The 22,142-nt window shown below is 49.1% G+C and overlaps 1 protein-coding gene across 1 annotated transcript in view; it reads right to left on the reverse strand.

The window, feature by feature from the left end:
• The window catches only part of ZC3H3 (zinc finger CCCH-type containing 3), a 239,653-nt gene that overhangs the window by 62,357 nt on the left and 155,154 nt on the right, over nucleotides 1-22,142 (reverse strand). Inside the window, exon 5 of the mRNA XM_056854620.1 lies at nucleotides 14,354-14,547. Within this exon, the coding sequence (XP_056710598.1) occupies nucleotides 14,354-14,547 (194 nt within the window). The remainder of the gene's footprint in view (nucleotides 1-14,353; nucleotides 14,548-22,142) is intronic.

The raw sequence follows: 22,142 nt of genomic DNA on the forward strand, positions 1-22,142 counted from the left end.
AGTCACTGCTCTCTCAGCCCCACCTACCTCTGTTTTGTTATGGGGAGGGGAAGGGAAGGTGATTGTAAGCCGTTCTGATTCTTCCTTAAGGGGTAGAGAAGGTTGGCATATAAAAACCAACTGCCTTGGTTTTTATATGGCTGTAAGCCGCTCTGAGCCTGACCTGCTCAGAAATGGGTGGCCTAAACATCTAACAAATGAAAAATAATAATTTGAAAGACTTCCACCTGAGACCCTGGAAAGCAACTGCCAGTCTGAGTAGACAATACTGACCTTGATGAACCAATGGTCTGATTCAGTATAAGGCAGTTGGTTTTTATAATCTGACTTTCTGTGCCACTTAAGAAAGAATCAAACTGGCTTACAATCACCTTCTCTTCCCCTCCCCACAACAGACACCGTGTGAGGTAGGCGTGGCTGAGAGAGTGGTGACTAGCCCAAGGTCACCCAGCTGGCTTCATGTGGAGGAGTGGGGAAACAAATCCAGTTCACCAAATTAGCCTCCGCAGCTCATATGGAGAAGTGGGGAATCGAACCCGGTTCTTCAGATCAGAGTCCACCACTCCAAATCACTTCTCTTAACCACTACACCGCGCTGGCTCTCAAGAACTTGATTCGAGTCCAGGAGCACCTTAGAGGCCAACAAGATTTTGGGGGGTATGAGTTTTTGAGTCAAAAGTTCTCTAATGCATCTGACAAAGGGAGCTTTGACTCCTGAATGCTCATCCCTCCCACCGCCAAAATCTTGTTGTTCTCTAAGGTGCTACTGGACTCAAACTGAGTTGTTTAACAGTAGCCTGAATCCAACATGCCAATGATGGCACACTCCCCATTCCTAGCGATGCGCACTGCTGGCGCAACTCAAAGAGGAGGCCTCAAGCCAAGGCATGAGTCTAAACACTGGATTATTCACGAAGCACCTGCAATGATCGAAATCCTGCTTGGGGGTTAAGGGGGGGGCTTGTGTGCGCACGTGCTGAGCCCTTTTATCTCCTGCGCAAATGCAGAAACCGTGTTTCCGTGACGTTCAGCACTTCTAAAATTAGATGGTAAACAACCAGCCGAGAGAGCACTTTCTTCAAACGCGTCCTGGCCCTTGACAGCTTGGCTCCTGGTCAGTGGCCAGACCCCCCCGCCCCCACTTGTGCACGGTGTTTCCCCGGGCTGCCTTCTGAACAAGGTTTATCAGCACAAAACGTCACGTGGGGGGGGCTCTTGCTGGCTCTGCTCCTCTCGCGCTGCTAAAAAGCTGCGGCATGCCGGACCTGGTTGAATGCCAATCCTCTGCAAATCCTCCATTTGTGCACACTCACAACTCCCCTCCCATTACCACTGCCCATCAGGACACGTAGGGTTGCCAACCTCCAGGTGGGAGCCTGGGGAATCTCCTGGAATTACAAGGGATCCCCACTCCTCCACATGAAGCCAGCTGGGGGACCTTGGGCTAGTCACACTCTGTAAGCCCCACCTTCATCACAGGGTGTCTGTTGTGTTGAGGGGAAGGTAAGGTGATTGTAAGCTGGTTTGATTCCTTAAGTGGCAGAGAAAGTCGGCATATAAAAACCAGCTCTTCTTCTTCATCATCTGTTCCCCTGGAGAAAATGGCAGGTTTGGATGGTGGACTCTATGACATTATAACCCACTGAGGTCCCTCCCCTCTCCAAACTCCACTGTCCCAAAAGCACGACTTCCATAACTCCAGGAATTTCCCAACCTGGAGTTAGCAACCCTAAAGACATGCCATATTTTGCTTAGGGATAAGGAAATCAGTACAGGAGCGAAAACAACATGTAGGTGCAAAGAAAATTTATATGCTACTGTGTCTAAGATATAATACGCACTCACAAATACATGGAAAGAACCAAACAAACAATAGTCTCATGCACAACCATACAAAACCATCTCAAGGATGGTGGTAACCAGGAACAGTTCAATTCAAAAGTGCAAATGTCTCTCAAAGTTTGTACATCAATCTTCTGTATTCATCTCATGCAGGTAAGTAGGCAACAGTAATCATTATTAAATATTCAAGAAGGAATGCTTCATGGAGGGTACGGCCGTTTCAAATTCTTTACAATTGAATTCTTCATCAGTCCTTCCTATTATAATATACAGTAATAATTTTTTAAAAAGCAATTTTGTTATATTTACAATAATAATTTACAAAAATACTTTATATAATAAATACATACAAAAATACTTACACGCATGTTCCTCTTATATTGCACATCTTTAGTAATAAATTTCAAAGTGCTGTAGTTCCCACGAAGGGTAACATTCACAAATGTAACCATGTATGCAATGTGAAACCAGCTTTCTAAATACCTATCCGCTGGTTTCACATTGCATACATGGTTACATTTGTGAATGTGTTACGAGTGTTATGAGTGCGTATTATATCTTAGACACAGTAGCATATAAATTTTCTTTGCACCTACATGTTGTTTTCGCTCCTGTACTGATTTCCTTATCCCTAGATACTAGTACAGTGGTGTCTATTTTCTCCCCCATATTTTGCTTAGGGGCAGCCTGGAGTCACAGGGTTCGCTGAATGTTTGCCTTGTAGTACCTGAGCTTCCACGTTTAATTCTTGCCTGGCACTGGGCTATCTCAACACATATACAAATGAGAAATGTCTATCAAAGTCCTAGTTTAGGAGCAGATCTAGGGCCTTCCACTCTCTGGACTCAGGATTTCCCGTTTCCTCTCTTACTTGACTACATATTCTGTGGACAAATTAATTCATTTTATATATTATACTCTGCTTTTCTCCATAGTGGGAACCCCAAAGAGGCTTCCAACATCATTCTTCCCTCCTCCATGTTAGCCTCACAGCAATCACCCTGCGAGGTAGGTTAGGCTGAGACAGAGAGAGATAGTGACGGGCTCCAAATTCTGCAATAACAGCTCAAAGTGAGCTGCAATAACAGAACGGGGATCTGACCCTGGGTCTCCCAGATCCTCAGTCCTCATCTGCCACTCTTAACTCTCTACACCACACTGGTTGTTACGGATCTTTGAGCAGCTTTGCAAATGAAAGCCATTTGAAACAAAACACCCGTTAGCAGCTTCAAGTGGGTCCCTGGAGAGGCAGCAGATAATTTTTCTAAACGTATAAATAATTATAATAGAAAGTGTGGAGAAACAAAATCACCAACAAATATAGGGTATTTGAGAAGACAAACAAACAAACAAAAACCTGTCAAACTTTTTTACTCTGGCTTTTGCAGAGATAATAGTTCTTGAGCAAGCGGTATAGAATCATAGAATCATCGAGTTGGAAGGAGACACAGAGGCTATCTAGTCCAACCCCCTGCTTAATGCAGGATCAGCCTAGAGCCTCCCTGACAAGTGATTGTCCAGCTGCTGCTTAAAGACTGCCAGTGAGGGGGAGCTCACCACCTCCCTAGGTAGCCGATTCCACTGTCGAACAACTGTAAAAAAATTTTTCCTAATATCCAGCCAATATCTCTCTGCCCGCAATTAAAACCCATTCTTGCGAGTCCTATGATCCTCTGCTGCCAACAGGAAGAGCTCCCTGCCCTCCTCTAAGTGGCAGCCCTTCAAATACTTCAAGGGAGCAACCCTGTCCCCCCTCAACCTCAAAGTATAAAAGTGGTAAGACTGGGAAAGAGCCTTCTTTTGTACACGACACCTGCCAAAGAACGCCCTTTTCAAAGGGATTATTCTCTGACCCCCGCACACAGGAGAGCAATTCCTCTTTCAGCAAGACCTCCCAAGGCAGAATTCTGATTCAGGATCCTGCTTAAGGGTCAGGGCTTAGGGGCCTTTGCAAAGCCCCTTGTTTTGAGGCTGGCCCTTCCCAAGCGTCTGTTTTTAGTGACCAAAGCAGGTGTAGCAAGAAAACAGACGGCTATGAGGCCGGAGATGTTCCTTAACAACATCCACTTAGGAGGCCAGCTTATCGAGTGGACGGGAAGTAGTTGGGAGCTGCATCTCTGAGCACGACAGGTGTGCGGCAGCTCCCAGGGCCCACCTGCAACGTTCTATAGTGCGATGAATTAGTGCGATGTCTTGGGCCAATGTTGATTTGCCGGTGGTTGCCGTGTGAAAATTCTGCCCTGGGAGGGATTTGCATAGCCTGGCAGCATTTTCCACTTTGCTTTACTTCAAACCACAATTAATTTCAATGTTTTTTCAGCACCGGTAACACTTGGCTTGATTGTTTGTTTGTTTGTTTATAACATTTTGATGCTGCTTTCCACCCGATCAGGGTCCACAATGCAGCGAACACAAAAACATTAATACACTGAAACAATTAAAATACAGTTACAAAGAAAAAATCCAGTTAAAAACACATCAACAAACAATGCTAGAAGGGGCCCCCAATAACCACTATTGGGGGTACGCCAGACAAAAGCTAAGGCTGCAATTGGGTGCATGCTTACTTTTATTTATTTGTTTGTTTTTGCTCTGATATCCCCTCTCCCCGGGTCCTGGCACTGCAGAATTCCCCCCCCCCCCAGTTCCAGCACAGCTCCAAGAGTGTTAAGCGCCACCAGCGGCGGCTCGCTAATAGATTGGGGTCAGGCCTGCTTTCCGGACAATGTCAACCCTTCATTTTGTTCCTGCTGTTTTCAATCTTGTACTCGAAGTTGCCTTTTGACCCCCTCCCCTCCCCCCAAAAACGTCTCTGGAGAATTTATTTTTGAACAAGGTTTTTTTTCACCATCCCTGCCCCTACCCCCACCCCCCAGGACTTCACCTTGCCTGTACTTTGTGCATTTGGCTGGCGGCTGGCGAGAGAAACAGGAAAAGATCAGGATCAAAAGGTCAGGGCGGGAAGATCCGCCACGCATGTGACACGTTGGGGGGGGCAACCCCCAGTCTGGGGAGGGGGCATTCTGTGAGCCACCTTGGCCGGGGGGGGAGCTTGCACGGAGTTCAGCAAAAGCACTGTTTCCACCCTACAGCTCTTGATAGGGTTGCCAACCTCCAGGTGGGGGCTGGAGATCTCTCAGGATTACAACGAACCTCTAGACCAGGGGTGTCAAACATAAGGCCTGCGGGCTGGATCCAGCCTAGGGTTGCCAGGTCCCTCTTTGCAACCGGCGGGAGGTTTTTGGGGTGGAGCCTGAAGGGGTGGGGTTGAAATGCTTGAAATCATTATATGCTATGAAAAATGTATTCTTTGATTTGAAATATATTCTTTGTACTCAATAAAGTATAATCTGCACTTATGAATATGCCATACTCAGTGTATGAGAGTTGGCATCTATGATTAAAGTTACACCAAGCACATATATGTTAAAGGCCTTGAGTATAAGAGGCCCAGCTTTGCTAGTTAGAAGCTAATTAGAGAATCCATAGAAAACCCAAGTATGATTTCATAAGCTGGCTCCCCACTCATAAGGGCCAGCTAGGAAGACTCCCTTAGTTGGCCTTGGCAGCTGCCAGGGTCCAAGATAAGAACTGCAGTAACCTAGGATCAAACAGAGCAGCACCTGACACTGTGGTCTTCTTGCTTATTAGTGAGCATGAGATCATCACTTTCTCTGTAACTGCCTTCAAGTCTGTAATAGGTTATGCTAAATTGGGGGTCCCGAGTATTGGGCATTTGGGTCTTACGTGTGTATTACGCCTCTGTAACCACCCATTATCGAAGTTTATATTCGTGTTTGCAATCCTTTGATGTGTGTGTGAATTGTCCTGTGCTTTAGGCAATTTTCACCAGGCGTTTTGTGTATTGGCCAATAAAACAAACTGCTTTGAATCCTCAACCTCCTACTGTTTTATTGTAATTGGGTATTGATACAATAAGACATGCTTATCAGGGTTTGGGGAGGGGAGGGACTTCAATGCCATAGAGTCCAATGGCCAAAGCGGCCATTTTCTCCAGATGAACTGATCTCTATCGGCTGGAGATCAGTTGTAATAGCGGGAGATCTCCAGCTAGTACCTGGAGGTTGGCAACCCTAATCAAGCCCCATGAACACTTTTATCTGGCCCACAAGCCAGCCATCCACCCCTTGTTCCTGTTCTGGGCTGGCAAGGCATGGCCCGGCCCGACCCGACCCAGTGGCATTTATTTCATATCCGGCCCTCGTAACAATTGAGTTTGACACCCCTGCTCTAGGCGACAGAGATCAGTTCACCTGGAGAAAATGGCTGCTTTGGAGGGTGGACTCTAGGGCATTAGACACCTCTGAGGTTCCTCCCCTCCCCAAACCCCGCCCCATTTTGTGCACACTTTAATCAAGTTTGGGAACCGGCTGGAAACGCGGGCCGACCCCAAAGCACATCCCGTTGGAGGCACATCTTAAATAAAGCCACACAGCCGATCGGCTCCCACCCACCCACCCCCTAACTGAAAAGTGCCCGCAGCAAAGTGCTCCTGTTCTTTGTGTTTGTGATAACAAAGTGGATTGTGGACAAGCCACAGGGAAACGGCTCGTTTCCTTCTCTCTTACAGAGATGGATGACTTGCTTGATCGCTTCTGGCAGCCTCGTGATTGGCCACTGATATTGCACAGGGCCGGGAGTCACACGCAACCCCGAGACCAAAATCCTTTCAGTTGAGCCGGCGGGCAGCGAGCAGGTTGCTGGGGCCGGTGGAGGAAAGGAAATCAGGTTGGACCCCAGCTGTCTACGAGGGGGGCCTCCGGCAGAATATTCGCAGGCGGCCAGGCCAAGGCAAGCCAGTGGCGTAATTAACAGGCACATTTGTCAATTCTGGAGAGATGTCAAAGGCTGACCGGTTGGTAGGGCTGAAGGCCTACAATCTGAAAGCCTCCTGCACACAGAGAGGCCCTGTTAAAACACCTGGCTCCACGGGCTGCACGCTTAGAAGCACCTGGAATTCCATCTCTGGTTTCTGCCTTGACGGAGGCGAAGGAGCCGCGCTCCAAAGCCAGAATTCTGAAGTCAGCCCCTGGTGTTCTGTTGACCGCTGTGACCACCACAGGGAGAGGCTGTGGCTCAGTGGTAGAGCATCTGCTTGGCATGCAGAAGATCCCAGGTTCAATCCCCGGCATCTCCAGTTAAAGGGACTAGGCAAGTAGGTGATGTGAAAGACCTCTGCCCAAGACCCTGGAAAGCCACTGCCGGTCTGAATAGACAATACTGACCTTGATGGACCAAGGGTCTGATTCAGTATAAGGCAGCTCCATGTGTTCAGCACAGCCTGCACTGGACTTAAGAACATAAGAAAAGCCCTGCTGGATCAGACCCAGGCCCATCAAGTCCAGCAATCCTTTCACACAGCGGCCAACCAGGTGCCTCTAGGAAGCCCACAAACAAGATGACTGCAGCAGCACCATCATGCCTGTGTTCCACACCACATAATATATTCAGAATGCTTCTCTGATTCTGGAGAGAATAGGGATGCATCATGACTAGTATCCATTTTGACTAGTAGCCATGGATACCCCTCTCCTCTATGAACATGTCCACTCCCCTCTTCAAGCCTTCCAAGTTGGCAGCCACCACCACATCCTGGGGCAGGGAGTTCCACAATTTAACTATGCACTGTGTGAAGAAATACATCGGAAGAGCCCTGCTGGATCGGACCGGTGGTCCTTCTAGACCAGCATCCTGTCTCACGCAGTGGCCAACCAGTTCCGCTGTAGGTCCAGCCACAGAGCATAGATAGAGGCTGAGGCCGTCCCCTGATGTTGCCTCCTGGCACTGGCATTTAGAGGTTGACTGCCTCTGAATGTGGAGGTTTCCTTTATTCCCCATGGCTAGTGGCCACTGATAGACTTATCCCCCATGAGTCTGCCAAATCCCCTTGTAAAGCCGTCTATGCCTGTGGCCGTCACTGCATCCTCTGGCAGCAAATTCCACATTTTAGGACTGGCTGACTCAGTGTCCACATCGAATCTTTAGATCAGTAGTTCCCAAACCTTTCGGGCCACCGCCCCCTTGGTTCCATGAACTCAACCCCAGCGCCCCCTGCCCTATCCTATAAAAAGCATTATTCAAAATAGGGGTTTGCATGACGCACTAAAGAAGAACAATAAAATTTCAATTCCTGGCTCCGACTCTTTTCAACCTCTTCCTAAATGATCTGGCTACTGCGTTAAGAGAGGTTGATGGCCATTGTCCCAACCTCAGCTCCATACATACTCCCCTGTTACTTTACGCTGACGATGCTGTGCTATTGTCATGTTCAAGGGTTGGCTTAAAGAGATTACTAAACCGGTGCCATGAGTATTGTACTGCAAATGGTCTGGTGTAGAACTATGAAAAATCCAAGGTCCTGGTATTCTCAAAGTCCTGGAAACCACTTAAATGGATAATTGGTGGCAACTCACTTGAGCAGGTCAAATATTTTAAATATTTACCGTATATACTCATGTATAAGCCGACCCGCGTATAAGCCGAGGTGCCTAATTTTACCCCAAAAATGGGGAAAAATTAGGCACCCGTGTATAAGCCAAGGGTCGGCTTACACAATGCCCCTGCCCAAGGTCGCCCTCCCGCCCGGCCTCCCGGGCCCTCCAGACCCACCCCGACCCCAGTGCCACCCCCTCCCGGGCCCTCCACACCCACCCTGACCCCAGCGCCACCCTAGGGGGGAGGGAGAAGAGCCCCTGAACCCCTTACTCACCGGGAGGACGAGGCCCGCTGATCAGCTGGAGGCGGCGGCAGGGAAGGCACGCAGGCCGGAGGCGGCAGCGGGGCCCTGCCTGAGCGCAGGCAGGCCCCACTGGCCTCTCCCAGGCTGCAGAGAAGGCGTGGGGGGGCGGCGGGGGGGGGCGGCACGGCCTTCCTGCGCTCAGGCAGGCCCCGCTGGCCTCTCCCAGGCCGCAGAGAAGGCGTGCGGGATGGCGGCGGCGGTAAGTTCCCCCTCTCTCCCCCCTCCCCTCGCCTACCGTATTGACCCGCGTATTAGCCGAGTTGGCTTTTTTCAGCCCTTTTTTTTGGGCTGAAAAACTCGGCTTATACGCGAGTATATACGGTAGGCATTTATTTCCATCATAATGCATCTTGGAAAACCCATTATCAATTTGCAACTAAATCAGCAGAACTCAGCTCATTAGCAATCATTCGGGTTTTTTTTTCAATAGTGGAAATCAATATATTCCTGCTGCCCTTAAGGTCTTTTAACACCAAAGTCAACACGCAATTGCTGTATGGTATTCCTGTCTGGATTAGTGCACTAGGTTATCCACTGGAACGCACCCAAGCCAAATTCCTCAGAAAAATAATGGCTATACCATGTTGTGTCCCATATGCTGCATTGTGCTTGGAAACTGGCCAAATGCTACTTGAAACAAGAGCATGGCTCATGACTAAAATTCTGGTTACGCCTCCATTTTAAGGCAGATCCCTCTTCCCTTATCTACTATATGCTCATGGAGTCACAAGCTTCTATGTGGCTTCAACATATTGAGAGCAAAATTAAATCTACTGGCTTTAACCTCGACTCCCTGCTTAAGCTTACTGAGGCAGAAGCTTTTCAAAGGATAAAATGCAGGCTCTTAGATATACAGTAGGACTTCAAGACCTATACAGCACTGCTAATAAAACACGCTCCCCATCAAATTTAGGGGTACCTTTTGATGTTTATCAGCCCTCCCCATACTTATCTCACCTGTGTGATCCTTCTCAGCGTAGAGCCATTTCTCTGGCCAGATTTAATGTTTTGCCATCTGCACTACTCGAAGGCAGATTTTGGAAAATCCCTCTGTCTGTTGCCCTTGTGGCAACAATTGTATTGAGACGGTTGCTCATGTCTTATTTTATTGTAGTTTCTACACAGAATCTCGCAACGAACTTTTAAGTCCCCTGTTGGTTAATAGACAGAAAGTCTCAGGTTCTTTTAACGTTTCCTATTTATTGAACAATCGTTCACCCCATATATTGGAGACGGTGGAACAGTTTTTAAAGTTTGTTTTAAAAGCCCGCCAAACAGTTAATTAGATGGCAGTATCACAAACAGAGCTATTTGATGTAACTGTCTTTTAACTATGCCATAAAGCTTGAGCTACTGTAAATTAGTGAACAACACAGTTGAAGGGGCCCACCTCTAGCGCCCCCCCTGCTGCCCTCTTGCCTCTTAGTGCCCCCCTAAGGTAATCCCACTGTCCCCCAGAGGATGCTACTGCCCACTTTGGGAACCACTGCTTTAGATCAAGGATCTTACTGGTTAAAGGCATGCCAAAGCGGCCCAGCTCCCCCCACCCCCGGGAAGAGAGGCAAAGCCCTAGACTTTCATCCGGGCTCTAAATTGAAGTCACGACAGAGGAAGACAAAATATTGACCCAATAGATCCGGAGGGAGAGCACCATCGCCTGGTGAAATTATAACCAGCTCTGGTTAAATGCCAAGCAATTAAGCTGTCAAGAGCATCTCCTGTCTCTTCGCTAGCCCCAAACACACAGTGGCTGGAGAGCTCTCTCTCAAAAGAAACTTTTAAAGTGGTTATGCCCTAGAAGATTACTTAAACGTGGGGAGAAATAAAGGCTGCCAGTGTTTCTCCCTCCCCCCCCCCCGGCACATTTAGTGCCGTTTGTACTTTTACTGACCCTAAGGGGATTAGGGCCCCTGTTAGGCAGCTGTGGCAGATTCAAGAGTCAGAAGGGGAACCTGCCAGCCTTCCAAAAGAGATGACTAGTCGCTCAGGTGATTGCCCTCATCTTAGCAGGAGGGTCAAGCAACAGCCTTGTGGTAAAAGGGGACCTCCAAAATGCAAAAAATAACCTAGAATCATAGAATCACAGAGTTGGAAGGGACCACCAGGGTCGTCTAGTCCAACCCCCTGCACAATGCAGGACATTCATAACTACCTCCCCCACACACACACAGTGACCCCCTACTCCATGCCCAGAAGATGGCCAAGATGCCCTCCCTCTCCTCACCTGCCTAAGGTCATAGAATCAGCATTGCTGACAGATGACAATCTAGCCTCTGCTTAAAAACCCCCAGGGAAGGAGAGCTCACCACCTCCCGAGTGAGGACAAGTGCACACCTGAACACACACGTAAGTTGCCTTATACTGAACCACACCATTGGTCCATCAAGGTCAGTCTTTTCTACTCAAGACTCAGACTGGTAGTGGCTCTCCAGGGTCTCCGGTGGAGTTCTTTCACATCACCTCCTTACTTGATCCTTTCAACTGCTGCCGGGGATTGAACCTGGGACCTTCTGCATGACCAAGCAGACTCTCTGCCACTGAGCCATGGCCTCTCCCAGATCAGAGTCCACCACTCCAAACCACCTCTCTTAACCACTACACCATACTGGCTCTCAGACTGAAGGTCTTTCACATTACCTCCTTACTTCATCCTTTCAACAGGAGATGCCGCTGGGGATTGAACCTGGGACCTTCTACATGCAAAGCAGATGCTCTGCCACTGAGCCACGGCCCTCCCAACAAAAATGAGGACAAGTGCACACCCGAACACACACATGAAGATGCCTTATATTGAACCACACCACTGGTCCATCAAGGTCAGTCTTGTCGACTCAGACTGGCAGCAGCTCTCCAGGGTCTCAGGTGGAGGTCTCTCACATCACCTACTGCCTGGTCCTTTTAACTGGAGATGCTGGGAATTCAATTCGGGTCCTTCTGCATACCAAGCAGATGCTCTACCACTGAGCCATAGCCTCTCCCCAGAATTCCTCTCCAGAGTCCAAGTCTTTCCCATCACCTACTGCCCTTTTAACCGGACATGCGGAGGATTGAACCTGAGACTGTCTGCATGCCAAGCAGATGCTCTACCACTGAGCCACGGCCCCTCCCAGATTCATGGCTGGCAGATTCGTGTTCATCAGCCTCTGCCCTGGGTCTGGAAAAGTTTCAGAGACCAAATGCAGGCAAAGGCAGTGAGATGCTGAAAAGAGTACAAGCCGTGGCAAACTGCTGAAAAGATTCCGAAATCCAAGGACGAGGAGGGCCGAGCAGTTTCCTCCATCACAGCAGAATCCACAGGGAGGAAGACAGACGCCTTCCCAGCCTGCTGAGGGCCCATGCCAGAACCGGAGGTGGCGATTCCCCTCAGACGGCCCTCTCCCGCCTGCCCGCTCAGAGGAAATAAGCCAGGTGTGATAAACAAGAGAGAGGCTGGTGCACGCACCTGGGGCCCATCAATTGTGGCCTAATCAGATTTGAGACGCTTCGGTAAGGATCCTGGAAAAAGGGGAAAAAACACCCCAATTTCACAGCAGAAGAGGTGAAGGCAGGCCCTGGGATCGATTCTCGTCCAAATTAACGATGAAGAAAAATCAATCTGCATCTAATTTCCTCAATCGCCCACACTTCCTCAAAAAAAAACCCCCAACTCAAATGAAAACAGAAAATAAAATTTTAAAAACCCCAAAGCGAATAAAATATTTAACAGGAATGTGAGTGGCCCAAACCGCTGCTAAACAGGACCATAAAGAATGGGATTAGGAAGAGGCTGAGATGGACGCAAACCTCCAGTCAGCAGAAGGCATGGAAAGGGGGGCTCGAGAAGTTTTCGAAATCTTGGCCAGAAATTAAGAGCAAAAAATTTTTTTAAGCAACATCTCATGGAAGAACAAGCGGTCCCTGACATTCTCCTCAGCTGCCCTTCTCTCCCCCGCCCCCCAAATCGCTGGTAAAAGGCATGAGAGAGGAAACCGAGAGGGAGAAATTAGGGGCAAGACGGAGAAGGAAGAGGAGCGGCAAGAAATGCTTACGGCACCTCATCGCAGCAGGTGAGGAGGGTGGAGATTTAGCTTAAACCGTGGATTAACTTGCCAGGCGCTGCAGATGGGAAATTAAAAAGTGTGCAGATAATAGTGGAGACAGGGAATGTGGTGGCGGGGAGGTCGGGGAGGCCGTGAAGTGGATGGAATGCCCTTTCCGGGTAATCTGCCTCCCAAGAGCATTGGAAAAAAGAAACCTGGTTGAGAATTTGAGGAGGAAACTTGAGGCAGGATGCTTGCTTATTTGAAAGGGGGGGAAGCCTAGGCAGGGGCGGAGAGGGGGCCCTTAATTTACTGGGGAACCGTCCCCATCGGCCATTGCCCTGGAGGTCCGCTGGTGGCCAGGTGCAAGCCGAGCTGAGCCCTGGGGGCTCTGGGATACCGTGTGCTGTTCTGGTCACTGTCTCTCAAACGGCAGAGCTGAAAAAAGGACAGAAAAGGGCAACCGAGATGATCAGGGGGTTGGAGCACCTTCCCTATGAGGAAAGGCTAAAGAGTCTGGGACTTTTCAGCTTAGAAAAGAGACGACTGGGGGTGGGGGGACATGACAGAGGTTTGTAAGATTATGTACTGGGTGGAGAGAGATTATGTACTGGGTGGAGAGAGTTGACAAAGAGAACTTTTTCTCCGTTTCCCAAAATACTAGGAACTTGAGGGCATCCAATGAAGCTTTTGGGCAGCAAATTCAGGACAGGAAAAAAAGAAAATACTCCTTTGCAAAACGACTGATTAAAATGTGGAATTTGCTGCCAGAGAATGTAGTGACGGCCACAGGCAGAGGCAGATTTAAAAGGGGATTAGACAGATTCATGAAAGATGGGTCTATCGGCAGCCACTAGCCATGGTGACTAAAGGGAACCACCACATTCAGAAGCAGTCAACCTCTGAATCCAGTGCCAGGAGGCAACATCAGAAGAAGGCCTCGGCCTCTGTGCCCCATTGTTGGCCCTCCAGAGGAACTGGTTGGCCACTGGGTGTGACGGGGTGCTGGACTAGATGGATCCCTGGTCTGATCCAGCAGGGCTCTTCTGATGTTCTTATGAAGTCTTCGGCCTCTATGCCCTGTTGTTGGCCCTACAAAAGAACGTAAGAACTTAAGAAAGGCCAAGCTGGATCAGACCAAGGCCCATTAAGTCCAGCAGTCTGTTCATACAGTGGCCAACCAGCAGCCTCTAGGAAGCCCACAAACAAGACGACTGCAGCAGCACCATCCTGCATGTGTTCCACAGCACCTCATAGAATAAGCATGCTCATCTGATCCTGGAGAGAACAGGTCAGCATCATGACAAGTATCCATTTTGCCTAGTAGCCATGGATAGCCCGCTTCGCTATGAACATGGCCACTCCCTCTTAAAGCCTTCCAAGTTGGCAGCCATCACCACATCCTGGGGCAGGGAGTCCCACAATTTAACTAGGAACTGGGCGTGAATGTCCTCCGTGCCCCCCTCCTGCACCACGAGGTTGATTGGCAGAGCCTGCTCTATCCTGCCCATGAGCCAAGGGCCAGCGAAACGGAAAGTGTTGGCTTTAATTGTGGCCACGGCCACCAAAGAGGCCCAGAGGACCACAACAACACAGCTGGGAGACCAGTTTTCCCAACGAAAGCATGGCCGCCCTCCATTCCAGAAGCATCCCACACCCACCGAGAACACTGGCAGAACCACCTTCAGAAGAGCAGACCTCTAACCAGCCACTGAGCTGCCCTTTGTCCTACCTGCTCGGCCAGGGGTCCTGCTGGCCGGTTCACTGCCCCTGTCCGGAGAGCTGGAGGTTTTGGCGAGCTTGTTTGCCGACACCCGGTACATGATGCCTCCGATCCAGCGCAGGCCTTTGCTCCTCCATCGCTGCTGCAGAGCAGGGGACTTGCTCCCCGGCGGTGACTGGCGGGTACGATTCAGTACTAGAGATCTGCAATGACAAAGAACCATGGCCATGGTCAGACACCGTTCACAGCCAGCCAAGCTATTTAGGGACTTGTAAACACGGATGTCAGACTTAAAAGCCAGTTGGGGCAGGGTTCCTAGAATCATAGAATCATAAAGGTTGGAAGGGACCACCAGGATCATCTAGCCCAACCACCTGCACAATGCAGGAAAATCACAACTACCTCCCCCCACACACACCCAGTGACCTCTACTCCATGCCCAGAAGATGGCCACGATGACCTCCCTCTCATTACCTGCATAAGGTCATAGAATCAGCATTGCTGACAGATGGCCATCTAGCCTCTGCTTTAAAACCTCCAAGAAAGGAGAGCCCACCACGTCCCAAGGAAGACTGTTCCAATGAGGAACAGCACTAACTGTTAGAAAATTCTTCCTAATATCTAGATGGAAACTCTTTTGATTTAATTTCAACCCGTTGGTTCTAGTCTGACCTTCTGGGGCAACAGGAAACAACTCGGCACCCTCCTCTACATGACAGCCCTTCAAGTACTTGAAGATGGTTATCATGTCCCCTCTCAGTCTTCTCCTCTCCAGGCTAAACATACCCAGCTCCTTCAACCTTTCCTCATAGGACTTGGTCTCCAGACCTCTCATCATCTTTGTTGCCCTCCTCTGAACACATTCCCGCTTGTCTACATCTTTCTTAAATTGTGGTGCCCAAAACTGAACACAGTCCTTTAGGTGAGGTCTAACAAGAGCAAAGTGATACCATCACTTTACTACTTGCCTAGTCGCTTTAACTGGAGATGCCGGGGATTGGACCTGGGACCTTCTGCATGCCACGCAGAGGCTCTACCACGGAGCCACAGCCCCTCCCCATCATTAATTGGCTTTGCCTGTGTCTTCTATAAAGTTTGTATCTCCAGTACCTAGTATTAAATTTTATGATACACATGGCCCGGCCCGATGAAGCGGCATCATGTCCAACTTTCTGTAAGCTCTAGCCCTGCGGCAAAACCATAAACAGATTCCAGCAGACGGCAAGTCCACGAAAGCAGTTTTATTTGGTAGAATCGACAGGTTTCAGAAGCCATATTCAAAAGGACACTAGTAAGGGGCAAAGGCAAGGTGCAGAGCATATATGGAAAAGCAACAGGAGATAACTGGTAACCTAGACAACCCCCCTCCCAGAGGCAGGAAAGAGCACTTGGCAATTCCCACAGTATGGGAATTTATGAAGGCTAAACACGGGGCACAGATTGGCCTTGAACAGAACAGCACAACAGCACCTGGGAGCAGCACAATCGCACTACTGCATACCATCCCCCTGGCTTGCTCCTGACACTTTCGTAACAAATGAGTTTGACCCCCCTGCTGTAGGGTTTTCAAGGCAAGAGACATTCGGAGGTGGCTTGCTATTGCCTGCCTGTGCGGACCAACCCTGGACTTCCTTGGGGGTCTCCCATCCAAGGAGTAACTCTTTCCTTTTCACTCAACAGTTAAGATTTCGCTATGGGCCTCACAGCACCCAGCTTGCTAGGCATATGTCACGATCCCTGCTCACTTCCAAATTCTGCACGCCCGCCATAATGCGCACAACCATTCCAACCACATCAAATCTGCTCCGATATCAGCAGTCTTTAACTATTTAGCTCTAATCCAAACAGTAATTTGTTTATGCAAATGAGATATCTAATTTTGAATTAGTTCAAAAACTCTGTTCATAATGCTATTAGCGGAAAAGTACGCAGCATTTACTGAAGAATGGGTGGAAATTAGGGGGCTGCACTCCTATCAGCAGAACGCAAGCCCCGGGAGCCGTTACCTTTCAATGAAGATGTGTGGGGAAGAAAAAGGGAATTGTAGAAATGTAATCATTACATTTATTAGTGCTTAGCCGTGACAAGTTTATTCTAATATGGTTGTTGCCGTTGGCTACCAGCCTTGATGTATTGGTGCCTGAAAGTTTCCACAGATGTGGAGAGCGGAAACTCGAAGAAACTGAAAAGTGGGAGAGAGAAAATGGGTGGAGGGGGGAGGACATTGCCGTTCGATCAAGCGGCTGATCTGAGCTGGAGAAACAGAGGCTCCCCTGGGATTCCAATGTCATGGATTTAAACAGATTTAAGATGAGACACAAAAGATCCACCTTTTCAGGTACCTCGGAAGGCTCTTCTGACCCTCTCCTGGTCAGGATTCACACTCTCCCCTGTAATGCTGAAGCTTGTCCAGAGTGTTATCATACAGGGCAGGGCCGGTTGTAGGTTTTGGGGGGCCTGGGCAGAGAGTGCCCCAGGGAGCCCCTCTGCCTCACACACCTCCCTTCCCAACCACCACTGAGAGGCTGTGGCTCAGAAGTAGAGCATCTGCTTGGCATGCAGAAGGTCCTAGGTTCAATCCCCAGCATCTCCAGTTAAAGGGACGAGGCAGGTAGGTGATGTGAAAGACCCCTGCCTGAGACCCTGGAGAGCCATAGGGAGGGGCCATGGCTCAGTGGTAGAGCATCTGCTTGGCATGCAGAAGGTCCCAGGTTCAATCCCTGGCATCTCCAGTTAAAGGGACTAGGCAGGTAGGTGATGTGAAAGACCTTTGCCTGAGACCTGGGAGAGTTGCTGCCGGTCTGAGTAGACAATACTGACTTTGGTGGACCAAGAGTCTGATTCAGTATAAGGCAGCTTCATGTGTTCATCAAATAGGTGGCTGCAACCGTCTCCCCAGAGACTTGGTGGATGGTACCGATCACTTCCCCAGCTGTTCTCTTACCTGATTTCCTGATCTCCCAATATTTAAGGCCCTTGTTTATAAAGTTGTTTATAAAGTTGTTTAGAAAGATCTTCATTCAACTAGATCACCCCCCAAAAACCCTTTTTGAGCCTGTGGGCACATCTGGGATTTTCAGAGGGGGCGGTGAGAAGCACCCAAAAAACGGCTTCCACGAGAGGTGGAGCCACACCCCAAACGGCTCCTGCGGCCATTTGCCCGTACTGTTGGGTGGGCAGAAGCACTTCCCAAGCACTTCCCAGATCCACACCCTCCTCTCCCCTGCCCACGCTCCGGCTCTCTGGGGTCCTTTCCTCTTCTGAAAGAAGGGTGCGTAGCTGACCTTTCGCCTCCGATATGGCCAGCAAAGATACGGAAAAGTCACTGCAATGCTGGAGGGAAGTTTTCCCCCTACACTGGCAGCAAATTGCATGAAAGCTCCCTGGTGAAGTAGCCAATGACAGGGAACCAGGCAATTCCCAACTGGATTTTTAAAAATATGCACAAGCACACGCACACACACATACACACACACACGCCCTTTGCCACATCCTCCCAGCTGGAACGGAAATGCTTAAAGCACATTAATCTAAGTGAAAAACACTTGCGGTCCCCAGCTCAGCTTTTCTGGCAAGTGACTGGGGTTAATTTACCAGATCGAGAAGCGCTCGGCTGTGCTCCGAGCCGCCCAGAGCACAATCTGTTCCACGCTGCGTGTCCGTCTTCGCGTGTAAGTGACGGGGAGGATGACGGTTTTATACAATGTGGGGGGGGGGGCTTGAGTTGAACAGGGCATGAAGCGATCCTCTTCTGAACTCGGCTGCACAAAACTACATGTGAAACAGGGGAACTGTTGCAGGAAAGAAAGCTTCTAACCCTCATTATATGACAGAGAGGACCAAAACACACCAACAAGGTTCGGTAAGAGCTCCAGCTGGGTTTTCCTAATCCCTGCTTTGTGGCTCCTAGTGGAAGGTCAAATGTGTATACACAGGTTAATTGAGCCATGCTCAGACCACCTCCAGGTTTGATTACTGCAATGCGCTCTATATGGGGCTGCCTTTGAAGACTTCCTGTAAACTTCAGTTGGTCCAACATGAACATAAGAAAGGCCATGCTGGATCAGACCAAGGCCCATCAAGTCCAGCAGTCTGCACACACAGTGGTCCAACCAGGTGCCTCTAGGAAGCCCACAAGCAAGACAACTGCAGCAGCATTCTCTTGCCTTTGTTCCACGGGACCTAAGATAATAGGCATGCTCCTCTGATCCTAGAGAGAATAGGGTTGCATCATGACTAGTATCCATTGTGACTAGTAGCCATGAATACTCCTCCATGAACATGCCCACTCTCCTCTTAAAGCCTTCCAAGTTGGCAGCCATCACCACATTGATAGCATACGGCCTGCCTAAACCTCCCAGACTGGACCTGGCAGCCGACATGCAGGCACTCGACTACTGCTCCAGCTGCGCACGCGCCCCAAACGCTACTGGAGGGCCACTGCGTGCGCCTTTTGAAACTGACACGGCCGCTCCTGCGAGCTCCGTGCAGCCAGCAGCTTGGAAACAGAAGCAAGGGGCAACCTCCAGCGAACCTGTGTGACTCCATGTTCCTGTGCAAAGCCTGTTCCAGCCGCAGCCATGTCATGGAAAGCAGACAGTCACGTAGTCAGTGCCAACACCCCCCCCCCATTGCAACATCAGCAGCTTAATGGGCAATCAGCAGTAATCCTGATATCAGATGAGTCGCTCTTCCAGTTATGCAGCAGCGATCCCCGGACATTTGCAGTGGACACACCCATTGCTCCAGAACAGTAATCACTTCAGCAGAGATTTTTCCAGTTCCTCCCGGGTTGCAAAAACCATTGGAATCAGAATAGATTTCCAGATTCTCACTACCCCACCCCGGTAGCCACAGATTAATTCTTTTGTCACCTTTTGTCACCTGGGAACCTGAGGCAACATCAGGGGAAGGCCTCGGCCTCTGTGCCCTGTGGATGGACCTCCAGAGGAACTGTTTGACCACTGTGTGAGACAGGAGGCTGGACTGGATGGACCCTCACTGGTCTGAGATAGTAGGGCTCTTCTTGTGTTCATTTTGATGCATTTTATTGATCTGTGTAATTATGCTCAATGAAGAATTTGAGGAGCATTTTAGCATGTAACGTGATGCAAAAGAATCTGGAGAAAGAAAAAACATATCTATGTATGTGTGTGTATGTGCGTACATATTTAAAACCCAATATCCACACATGCACACACAGGCTGGAATAAATTTTGTTAGTTTCTCCGTTACCTTTGGACTGCTATTTTATTTTGCTACTGCAGACGAACACGACGATCCATCTGGAATCGTGCATAAATGCTGCACTTGATTTCTTGAACCTGATGCAAGGATCTGAACCTTTAACCACGGGTACACTGGTAAAGTGATAGCTTGGTCTCTCCCAAGAAAACATGTCAGTTGATTTAGAAGCACAAAGTGAATAATTTGGAGGAACGCTCTGTGGTTGCTGAAAGGAGCCCCTCGATTTCCTGCCACAGGCATTATTTCCCTCTGGTTTAAGCTATGGTCTGCACAGGCTTGACTTCCCCATCGAGGTTTCCTCCTGTAACGCATGGAGTCTTGGCAAATTCCAGGGGCCTCATTCAGAAACAGCAAATCTAAACTAAACTCACCCACCCACACCTCAAAGAGGCGAAAGCGATCCCCCAAAATGGATACCTTCCGACACCGCGGCCTCTTCCTGTACCAAGCGGCAGGAAATAAGTGCTTAGGACTGCTGAATCTCCCGCATGGAAATCATGGGAGTGAGAGATAAATATTTAATGCCCGAGAAGCAGGTACCAAAAGCAAAGTCACAATGGAGAGCAGCTGGCGGAGGAGGTGGGCCTGGAGTCTGGGCACGGGAGCAGCCCTTCACGGGCTCCATCTCAAGAGGGAAACCACAGCGGGCCACCCGTGGCCCACCCACCCCATTGCAAGGGTGAGCAAGTGAAGGAAACACTCCTGCTCTGAGCCAGCCTGGAAAAACAATGGAGAAGGAGAAGGAGAGTTGGTTTTCATACCCTGCTTTACTCTGCCTTCAAGGAGTTTCAAAGCAGTTTACCAGCATGGTGTAGTGGTTAAGAGTGGTGGTTTGAAGCAGTGGACTCTGAACTGGAGACCCGGGTTTGATTCCCCACTCCTCCGCATGAGTGGCGGAGGCTAATCTGGTGAACTGGGTTAGTTTCCCCACTCCAACACATGAAGCTAGTTGGATGACCTTGGGCTAGTCACAGCTCTCTCAGCCCCACCTACCTCACAGGGTGTCTGTTGTGGGTAGGGGAAGGGAAGGCGATGGTAAGCCAGTTTGATTCTTCCTTAAGTGGTAAAGAAAATCGGCATATAAAAACCAACTCTTCTTCTTTATAATCTCCTTCCCTTCCTCTCCCCACAACAGACACCGTGTGAAGTAGGTGGGGCTGAGACTGTTCTGAGAGAACTGTGACTAGCCCAAGGTCACCCAGCTGGCTTCGTGTGTGTAGGTTCTTCAGATTAGAGTCCACCAGTTTCAACCTGGTTCTCCAGATTAGAGTCCACCGCTCATGTGGAGGAGTGGGGAAACCAACCCAGTTCACCAGATTAGCCTCCGCCGCTTATGTGGAGGAGCGGGGAATCAAACCCGATTTTCCAGGTTAGAGTCCATCACTCTTAACCACAACACCATGCTGGCTTTCAGCTTGCTTAGTATTATTGATGCAGAAGGGCTGTTTTGTTTTGTTTTAGCACTACAAAGAACTATTTTAGGAAATCCCGTAAACCAGGTGACTAGTTTGTTACAGTCAGACAGCCTCCCCCCTCCCTAGTCACAGTACACAAATGAATACTAATTACACATTTTAATTCTTAGACCTTTGCCAACAGCTCTAGTCAGGAACTAGAGTCAACAAGGCCCCCCAACCGTAAAGACTATTGCATGCAAAATTACACACAGCAAATTATAAATGTTTGCAAAATCGGCATGGGTTGCATTCCGCTGTCCGTCTGTGGTCGGACCTCATTAGCTGAGCCTTCCTGGAATTGGGAACTTTTAAAAATGTGGGTTTTGCAAAGAGGATTTCGCACTAGCAGGAAGAGAAATAAGGATGGTGGAAAGTGCCTGGGGGTGATAAAAAGGGATTAGGCAAACCAATGACAGAAGAGGGTTGTCTGTTTTATCAGAGGTACTTGATGGAAATGCCATGTTCAGGGTAGCAGGCAGCTCTTCTGCCCAGGAGGTGTTCTTCTGCATGTGGATCAATCCCCTCATGCCCAGAAATGTGTGTGTGTGAAGTGCCGTCAAGTCACTTCCGACTCATGGCCACCCTATGGATCAATGTCTTCCAAAACGTCCTATCTTTGACAGCCTTGCTCAGGTCTTGCAAATTGGGGGGCGTGGCTTTCTTTATAGAGTCCATAAATCTCTTGTTGGGTCTTCCTCTTTTCCTGATGCCCTCAACTTTTCCTAGCATGACTGTCTTTTCCAGTGACTCTTGTCTTCTCAAAATGTGGCCAAAGTACGACAGCCTCAGTTGAGTCATTTTAGCTTCTAGGGTCAGTTCAGGCTTGATTTGATCTAGAACCCATTGATTTGTTTTTTGGGCAGTCCACGGTATCCGTAACGCTCTCCTCCAACACCCCATTTCAAAGGAATCTACTTTTTTCCTGTCAGCTTTCTTCATTGTCCAGCTTTCACACCCATACATAGTAATAGGGAATATGATGGCATGAATTAACTGATCCCAGACATACACTGCCATAAAGAAAAGCATGTCAGTAATCAAATGACCGTACCCGCTGGCCCTTGTGGACAGAACCCCCTCCCAGAAGACTGGCA

Source organism: Euleptes europaea, chromosome 8, assembly GCF_029931775.1.
Source record: "Euleptes europaea isolate rEulEur1 chromosome 8, rEulEur1.hap1, whole genome shotgun sequence".
NCBI classification, from domain to species: Eukaryota; Metazoa; Chordata; class Lepidosauria; order Squamata; family Sphaerodactylidae; genus Euleptes; species Euleptes europaea.